This window comes from Manis pentadactyla, unplaced genomic scaffold, assembly GCF_030020395.1.
Source record: "Manis pentadactyla isolate mManPen7 unplaced genomic scaffold, mManPen7.hap1 scaffold_354, whole genome shotgun sequence".
In the NCBI taxonomy this organism is placed as follows: Eukaryota; Metazoa; Chordata; class Mammalia; order Pholidota; family Manidae; genus Manis; species Manis pentadactyla.
Genome location: NW_026644741.1, coordinates 18,985 through 28,975, shown reverse-complemented (window position 1 = coordinate 28,975; position 9,991 = coordinate 18,985). Strand labels below are relative to the sequence as shown.

General features: G+C 46.0%; 1 protein-coding gene across 1 annotated transcript; it reads left to right on the top strand.

The window, feature by feature from the left end:
- Positions 1 to 2,451: 2,451 nt before the first annotated feature.
- On the top strand, positions 2,452 to 9,115 carry LOC118919392 (carbonyl reductase [NADPH] 1-like). Its single transcript, XM_057496741.1, has 3 exons — positions 2,452 to 2,855; positions 3,411 to 3,515; positions 8,426 to 9,115. Exons 1-3 carry the CDS (start codon positions 2,567 to 2,569, stop codon positions 8,917 to 8,919), a joined length of 888 nt encoding a protein of 295 aa, XP_057352724.1. The 5' UTR covers positions 2,452 to 2,566; the 3' UTR covers positions 8,920 to 9,115.
- Positions 9,116 to 9,991: the final 876 nt, after the last annotated feature.

Genomic DNA, 9,991 nt, shown 5'->3' with positions numbered 1-9,991 from the left:
CTGTACAACACAGAGAAGACAAGTAGTGATTTTACAGCATCTTACTACGCTGATGAACAGTGACTGTGAAGGGGTATGTGGGGGGTACTTGGTGAAGGGGGGAGCCTAGTAAACATAATGTTCTTCATGTAATTGTAGATTAATGATACCAAAATAAAAATAATAAAAACATATATTAAAAAAAGAATATATATGCCCAAATTATAAACCTGATAATGGGCCAATACAAAAAATAAATAATGAACTGATATGATTCAACACCATAAAAACCATATAACCCAGTAGAAAAAATTGGCAGAGAACCTGAATAGACACTTTTCCAAAGAATACATACAGATAGCCAACAGGCACATAAAAATGTGTTCCATATCACTAATCATCAGGGAAATACAAATCAAAACCACAGTGAGTATCATCTCACATGAGTCACAATGGCAGCTATCCAAAAGACAAGAAATAACAAGTGTTGGCAAGAATGTGGAGAAAAGGGAACCCTCCTACCCATTGGTGGGAGTGTAAATGGGTCCAGCTCTATGGAAAGCAGTGCAGAGGTTTATCCAAAAACTACAATTAGAAACACCAAAGACTCTGCAATTGCAGTTCTGGGAATATACCAGGAAAAAAACAAACTCCCTGACTTGAAAAGATACATGCACCCTTATATTTCATGCTGTATTATTCACAGTAGCTTAGTTATGGAAGGAACCAAAGTGTCCATCAGCAGGTAATGGATAAAGAAGAGGTGGTACATAGACACAATGGAATATTACTCAGGAATACAAAGAAGGAATTCTTGCCATCTGCAACTACATGGATTAACCTAGACGGTATTGTGCTAAGTTCTATCAGCCAGCTGAGAAACACAAATAACCTATGATTTTATATACACGGGAAAAGATGAACAGAATGAAACAAATGAAAAAGACAGAAAAAGACTTAGAGACACTGGGAAGTGACAGGTGGTTACCACGGGGGAAAGACTGAGGTAAGTGGCTGAAATAGATGAAGGGGATAAAGAGGCACAAAATCCAAATCATATTTAGGTTAGTCATGGGAATGAAAGAGAACATAGCACAGGGAATACAGTCAACAGTTCTGTAACATCCTTCTATGTTCTCAGATAGTAACTACACGAGTTGGTTGAACATTTAGTAACGTGGATTATAGTTGGATAACTATGTTGTACTTTTGAAACCAATATCATTTATCAAACTATATTTCAACAAAAAAGGACATAGGAAAATGGGCAGGATGGTCGTAGGAGTGCAGTGAAGATTAAGTGCAGGGACACAGATGCAAACGTTGGAAGCACACGGGAAGGGAAAGCGTGTGATCACGTGAGAGCCTGGGAGAAGCCCTAACACAGCAGGGCAGTGACAGGGAGCTGCTCCCTGCCCCCTGACCAAGTCCGGCCCCTCTGGGCCTCTGGGAGGGCACCCCACTGCCCTCCTTCACAGAAGCACCCAAAAAAAGACTAAAAGACACCTCTGCTCTCAGGATTATTTTCACTCTTCACCAGTGAATGTCAGGCGTTTGGGAATGAAAAGAGATGGTACCCAAAAGATAAGGGCAAGGCCTTACTGTAAAGAAGAGGTTACCTTCCCAGTGCCACCTGCATCGGACTGTGAAGGTCCATCTCCGGAATTAATTTTTCTGAATTGCCACGGTGGAACATTTTTCTCTAGATCAATACCTGATAACTTCAACTCCTAGGATGCAAATGTATTCTCATCCCACAAAGATGGTTTATTCACCTTAATTAACTAAAAATGACACCGAAGTAAACGTAACATTTATTAAGTTGGACCCGCGAAAAAACGAAAAGGCAGGACTTTTCGCAAACCTAGTGATTATGTAACCATGAAATGACACATTCCGAACAAAACCTAAGTACCCAGGCAGAGCTCATACACATTCCCTGCCACCTGGGGGCACCTGGGCTCACACTGGGGGACCAGCCCCGCCCACAGCACCCGTCCCATCACAGGACCCACTGTCCCTAACTCTGTCTCCTGAGTTTCTCTCTTCCTAAGGAAGCCTGGGGCTCACTGTCCTCAGAACCGCTTCCCGGGCCAAAGTCACCTCATTGCCCCTTGGGGAAGAGCAAGCAAACCCACTCTGCAGGGGGATGGGCCAGACCCAGCCACCACTCTGCTCCCGCTCCCCAGGGGTCCTCCCAAAGCAGTGTCCCTCCCCTGCCCTGACTCTTGCCCTCCTACTGAGCCCTCGCCAACCTGTGCTGCTTTGGGTAAGCGCACCTCTTCACCCAGAATGTGTTACTGGCACTGAAGTGGGATCACATGAGTGCTGTGTCCTGCTGGGCCCAGGGAGCCTCACCTGGAGAGGCCGACCAAGGGAGGGGGCAGGACGAATCCTTCCGGGATACTTGGCTCCTCCTGGAAGGAGGGTCACAGGCGGGGCTTCTTTCAACAGGAATTAACAGCGCTGGTTCCCAGAAGCCATTACAGAGCAGGTTCTCTGGACTGTGCCAGGCCTCTGCAGCCTCCACGCCCTCGGCTAGCAAGCCCGTCTGCCTTCAGCACCATCACCCCCACACCGCCCAGCCATGTCATCCTACAGCCGAGTGGCGCTGGTCACTGGGGCCAACAGGGGCATTGGCTTGGCCATCGTGCGCAGCCTGTGCCAGCAGTTCTCGGGGGACGTGGTGCTCACGGCGCTGGACGCAGCACAGGGTCATGCGGCTGTGCAGCAGCTGCAGGCGGAGGGCCTGAGCCCGCGCTTCCACCTGCTGGACATCTGCAACCGGCAGAGCATCCGGGCCCTGCGGGACTTCCTGCTCAAGGAGTACGGGGGCCTCGACGTGCTGGTCAACAATGCGGGGATCTGCTTCAATGGTAAGCAAGGGGTGGGTGCTGGGAAGGGACCGCTTGGTGAGGGTGTCCAGCCAGGGTGGGCTGAGGATTCTCCTGAGCCACTGTGGGGCCTGTACATCCTGCAGGATCCAGACGGGCTCCCTAGGGAAAGACGTCACACTTCGGGCGTCAGGGGCATTCGAATCCTCCAAGATATACAAGGCTTTCAGGCAAAGGATCTTTGTATTATCATGAAGCCGGCTCTTAGGGCCTCCCCCACGTGTCTAGTTTCTGTTAATGGGACTGGGGAGCAGTTTAGTAAATTTTTAACTCACTTCAGAATAAACAAGAAATTGAAAAGAATGACACACAGAGATCCCATCCTGCACACTTTTCATAGCCTTCTCTAATGGTGCCAACTTACACACTTTGTAGCTTTAAAGAGCCAGGAAACTGACCTTGACACAATACCATTATCAGAACTCAGACGTTACGTACAATTGACCACATTTCACAGGCAAGAAAATAGTCTTTCTGCAGAATTATCCCACATGGCTACTATTTAGTGACTCTGTTTTCTTGCTCCTGGAAGAACAGATGATCCCACAAGATTGCATTTTCAAGCACAAATGGCAATGAAAACCAACTTTTTTGGTACCCGAGATGTCTGCACGGAGCTGCTGCCTCTAGTGAGACCCCAAGGTGAGTCTGGTGAGCAGCCCCCACGGAGTGTCTCTGGCAGGATCGGGCCCTGCTGTCCCTGACCTCGTCCCCAGCCCTGCCCCCTCTCCCTGCTCTGCTACACTGGCCCCAAGGGTGTGTCTCCTCAGGGCCAGGGGCCCCTCTCCCAGGACTACACACTGGTCAGTGGCCATCGGTGCTTCTCTCCGTGGCACAACCACCTCTTCCTCTTCTTCGACTCTTCAGTCCAGCTGTCCCACGGGCCCTTCTCTTGCTCCAGGCCCCTCACACCTGCAGGTCCCTGAGCATGGCTTCCTGCCCTCTGCCCTCCCCGCCTGTGTCTAGTGTGATCTTATTCCAGCAAACGGAGCCTTCTCCACCCCAATTTATTAGGCCTTCCAAAACCCTGTCAGCTGCCTAGAACACATCCAGAGCTTGTGACACTCAATTATCTGTTACTGCCAGTCAATATTGTCCTGACGTCCACCCTTCCCCTAGAATCCTCCTTATATAATACATTTCGAAATTTACTCATCCTTACCCAAACCTTTTGGACTCTGACTTGATCCGCCCCCTTGGATGCTAGAGGTCACCATAACCACCTCCTACTATCATTAACCAGACCCCAGGTATTATCCACCTGAGTTTATCCCCAGGCCTCTGCCCCCAGCCCTACAACAGATGCTCAGATGTCATTTGAGGCAATTGGAACCCCACTAAGGGACCCTCCTATTAAGGCCACTCCTTCCTGAGCGTTCTCTGTACTCTAAATGCTCACTCCCTCCATAAAGTGCTTTAGGAGCAAAGTCCAGGCCCTCAGCATGGCTTGTAGGTCTCTCTCTCATCTGACCTGCCTTTGTCCCGGCTGGTGTTACTTCTCTTTCACCAGGACTAATAGACTGAGCAAAACAGACTATCATGTTACTTTGGAGGTGACCTCCTGCACCACCTACCCCAAGGTGTGGGAAGGGATGGGGAAACACCACCCCTTCAATACACCAAATAAGACACGCAGATACTTTGAGAGAGATTAAAGCTCTGGCTTGGAATTGACAATATGCGTGTACAGTCTATTCTGAGTTCTGCCCAGTTCCCCGTACTGTCCTCCAGGAAAGTTCTACTGTATCTTTATGATTTGGCTCAGTCAGGCCTCAAAGTGCAGCTCTTTTGAATGGCACCCTGACTCTTACATTCACCCCAACACCTGAGAGCAGGATGGAATTCCTTGTGTCACAACCACACATCCTATGTGTATTTCTGTTAAAATGCATACTAATGACTTCTGGCAGATTCTTTTATGTGTTTTATTTACCTGCCCTGTGCGAGTTGTTGCAGGCACTGTCCTTGTCCCAGGTGGAGGATAGATGGCACTCCTGACCTGCCAAATCAGCCTTAAATGAATGGATCAACAGTGCCTCTCTAAAGCGGGAGATAGTGGAAATGGAAATTCATGCAGTATTCTGTGCATTAGAGCAAGGTTTTGCAAACCTTTGAAGTAGGAGAGTTTGCCATCATTTCAGGGGAAAGGCAGCCACATTGCTCATGGAATCATGACTTTATTAGTTCACTTTCAGTAAAGAGTCTGGGAGAAATCCCAGCTAGGAAACCAAAAGCAAATACTGCCAATCCCCCCAACACCAGATAAAAGGGTGCAAAGTCCTGAAGGGTTTCCACAGAATCTCTGAGGGCAGTATAAACTTTCCAGAAGAGAACTGTTCCATCTGGGTTTTGTTGGCAAAAGAGGAAGGGGTTGAGATTGGTGACCTTGACGATCACTGAGGAAGAATACATGTGAATTTCTTTTTATTATTTCTTTTTTTAAACAAGAGGTATTCTGAAATAACTCACCTCATAAAATATAAGAGTCTACAATGTCCAGGCAACCATGACAGAGCTTAACCAATCCAGCAGTATCCTCCCTGTTCACATAAACTTGCCGTCATTCTGAATTTGAAGAACAATGTTAGGTAGTTTGTCCTATTTTCTTGAATATATTATACATTTATTTTGAAAATATAAGGAAAAATATGTTTGAGTAATACCTATATTGAAATCCTAACACTCTTGTGCATCAGATATTAACTTAAAGACGTCTAGGAGGATATAAATGGTCTTCTTAGGGCTACACTTACCAAGTAATCCTTTGAGGAAACTGTAACCAAATTTGGTTTGAGAAGGGCTGCTTTTCAACTTCCTGTGGTGTGAAAAATTCACAGGAGGAAGCTGGGGTGAAAATCACATTGCTAAAGCTCTCTTCCCCTTCTGACAATTTGGGGTTTAGAAGGATGGGTGGGTGGATATATCCTGATGCAGCGGGCTGGGCATTTTATATACTGTCCAGAAAAAGACATGGGGTCTGAAGGAGTCTCAAGGTCACGTGCACAGCCAGATGCAGACGTGGACGTGTGGTCTCCAACCTGATTGCTCTTCCAAGTATTCCAAGGTCCTCAAATCTCTTATGCCAAGAGTCTCATTTGTCAAGTGAAACCTCACCCAGCCAGTGCAGAGGGTCAGTCCATGGAAGGCCTCAACCTATTTGGGGCCACGGTGTTTCCATTTACTTACCCTTTTGACGGAAAACATGGCTTCCCTAAAATAGCTTTATTGATCTGATAAAATGGATGGCTTGCGTCAAGTATTAGCACCACCAGAGTAGTGGTTCTTTTTAAATTGGTGTCATGCTTTTTCCTCCATCAGAGTGACTATTAAAGGGCAACTGCTTCACACACACACACACACACACACACACACACACACACACACACACACAGTAATAAAATAATGCCTGGATTGCCCATAGCGTTTCGTGGAGGATTGGCTCTGCTCAGGCCAGTAGAGTGTCTATGAAATGCCCTGTGGCAGCCATGAGCACACTGCAGAGAAATAAATGTCTGCATCCAACTCCTGCTGTGTAACCTCCAGCAAGTGCTTCCAGCTTCTGTGTGTGTTTCCTGTCCTGAGGTGTCAGGCCACAAGGGTCCACAGTCTCACCCAGCTGTGCAGGGACACCCCCAGAAGGCTCCCCTGTCCCCCTTGGGAGCATGACCAGTCGGGTGAAAAGCTTGGGGGAAGATAGACCTGGATGCAGCCCCACATCCCGGAATTTACCCACAAAGCCCTGTGGCCTCCCAGTTCAGGCTTCCCCAGTGCCCACAGACATGTGTTTTCACAGCTGGTTTAGACCTCCTGGGATGGATGATACTGAATAGAGAAGAGGTCATCCCTACTTTATACAGTATAAACAGCCCAGAGAGAGTTGCTAAGAGTTTCTCCACCTCCTGCCTAGACTAAAGGCATGGGGGAAATTGGTGTGAGTCTGTGATTGCAGCTGCATTCTCCTCTTCCAGTCACCCGCTCCGGCTGACTCCCTGCTGCTTTATTTTCCTACATCCCCTCTAGTATTTTGTAATTTTAAGTCAAGACACATGTATTATTTTTTTATGAGTGGCTAAGCAGTATTTTAGAAAATGATATATATCCTAGTAGGACCTCTAAGTGGTGGGTTCTACAACATTTGACACATAGATTCAATTGATTCTTACAATTTACATGATCTACGGGAAAGGGAGGACACAAATATCGACCTGGTTCTAAATTATTCATCTTAGAAGATTTTTGGCAGTAAATAAAACTTTATGTCATTCCCTTTAAGTGGCTCTACAGATTATTTACTGTGGATCATATTGCCATGCATTATCATTTTTACTTTTTTTTTGCCCCACACTCCTTTAGTGGGACGGGGATCACCATTCTCTGTTGGTGACAGCCTGCCCTGAATGTGCTCAGCAGAAACACACAGCTTTCCAGGCTCCCTTGTCTCTATTTGGTAGTATGCTCTCATGACGTTCTTATATTTTACATATTGATTTGAATATGAACATTATAAACCAGTTTTCATAAATGTTAATATAAATTCATCTTTGAATACCTAGTATATTTTCCAAAATTATTAGTGAGAAACATGTAATGGCTTTACACTTTTAACAGCTTTTTAAGATATAATTCCCATACCATGCACTTCACCCACTTAACTCTACAACTCACTGATGTTTAATATTCATGCTCAGTTGTGGAAACATCACCATATTCAAGATTAGAGCACTGCAATGTCCCAAAAAGAAATCCTGGGCCCTTTAACCATTTACGATCTTTTCCCACATTCCCTAAGCAGGCACTGTCTGCATTCTGTCTCAAGATATTCTTGGTCTGGACATCCCATGTAAGTAGAATCATATGATCTGTTCTTTGCAATTGGCCTCTGTAATTCGGCACAATGTGCTCAGGCTTCATCGGTGTGGCAGCGTGGGGCAGCAGGCCATTCCTTTTTCAAGCATCCCTTTAAATGTCCATGTTTCCACTGCCCCACACCGGGACCATATTATTGGGCCCTTAGTCACAACTCACGACTTCATAAAACTAGACTGAAAACCATGCCACTCAGCCCACTGAGCTGTGTTGTTTACCGTGGCTGGAGCAGAGCAGCCTCCTTCCAAACCAGGTGCTGTGCATTCACCTTGGAACCGCCATCACTAAACCCATCGGCTCTTTCTTGGTCAGGAGACACCTGTTCACGGAGCACTGACCCTGTGACTATAAGGTGCACAGGTGGACCCAAGCTGCCTTAGGGGGAACAAAGCTGTCTTCTCATGAATGCAAAGAGCACCTCCTTACAACCCTTAGCAGGTTCATTATACACATTTTCATTTTCTTCTGGACCTTGTGGGTACTGCCCTCCCATGAGAACACTTCCTGACATCTTAAAGTGACACTTGTGGCAGGTTTCAGAATGTCATCATGTCCTTTACTCAGACAGTCCTCATTAATACTCACAGCATCTAGTCATGATCTCGCAAAGGACAAAACCCAGACATATTTGCTATTTATCATTATTGTGTACACCTTTCCACTTACTCATATCTGTTGAATTTTAGGCAGAGTGGTGACTCTCTCTAGCACACTGAGCTTGGTAGCTCTTAAACGCTGCAGCCCGGAACTGCAGCAGAAGTTTACAAGTGAGACCATCACAGAGGAGGAGCTGGTGGGGCTCATGAACAAGTTCGTGGAAGATACAAAGAATGGAGTGCACTTGAAGGAGGGCTGGCCTTCTATGAAATTGGTTCCCTATGCAGTGTCAAAGGTCGGCCTCACAGTCCTGTCCAGAATCCAGGCCCGGAAACTGAGTGAGCAGAGCAAAGGGGACAAGATACTCCTGAATTCCTGCTGTCCCGGATGGGTCAGAACCGACATGGGGGGACCAGAGGCCTTGAAAAGCCCAGAGGAAGGAGCAGAGACCCCCGTGTACTTGGCCCTTTTGCCATCAAAAGCTGAAGGCCCTCATGGAGAGTTTGTTTTGGAGAAGAAGGTTGTACAATGGGAACCTGGTGTAGAGCTGCCTACATGGCTGCAATTATATGGAGAGCTGTGATTGACCAAAAGGACCTGAATGCTGTCAAAAGTGTCCCAGTGCAAACAAACAATAAGAATGATGAAGTACTCACTCTGAGTGGGATACCAATTCTGTGAAGTCTTTAGTAATTTCCTCTGTGATAAAAGGGGTCAAAAAGTGGGAAGATGATAATAATGAATGAACATCTTACATGAATAAATGGTTCTTTACAAATGTCTGTTTGTGCTGATTGTTTACATGCCAACCAGCTCACGGAGTTAATGACATAAAGGTTAGGCCAAGACAAGGGACAGGATAACTCAGGGATCGGCAAACAGTATAGAATGAGCCAGATAGAAATGACATTCAGCTTTGCAGAGTACATAGAACAGGCCTGGTGCCGACTTCACCAGCCTCTTGTTTTATTACCTGCATGAAACCAAGGAGAGAATGCATAGCTGTGCTTTCACACCAAACTGTTTGAGATCAAAACCATAGCAAAGTGTGAATTCTCAGATGGCCTTTGTAAGAAATACACATCCATGAAGGAATCTTAGATAACTGGGGGGAGAATGAGCATGGATTAGGTCCAGATTTCATAACTTTTTCATTAAAAATATGCAAACTTATTAGAAAGAAAAGTGATGGCCCCTGAAGCAAGGGTAGGGTCCTTATTTTAAAAGGGATGTTGACCTTGCAAGTTCCAACCTCAACAGAGCTGTGAATTTCTTCGCTTAACTTGTTTGTCTAAACTGACATAGCACTAAAATCAATTTCTGTGATAGGACATTTGATTCTCAGCTGCTGGTCTGTAAATGTATTTTGGTATCACAAAAAAATTTCTTTTTTCTCCAGAGGTTAAATATAATAGCTTATTAGATATACCTTTTCCTAACTTTGACCTGGAACAGAACCAATAAATTTGACATTTTGCAGATTTAGGGATTATAGAATCACGAAATGAAACAACCAATCACCGGTCTGGCACAGAGTTAGAGCTCATCCATATCCCCTCCCACCTGGAGCACACCTGGACTCCCACCAGGGGACAAACCCTGCCCGCAGTGAAAGTCTAATCACAGGGCCTATTTTCCCTAACTCTCCTTCTTGG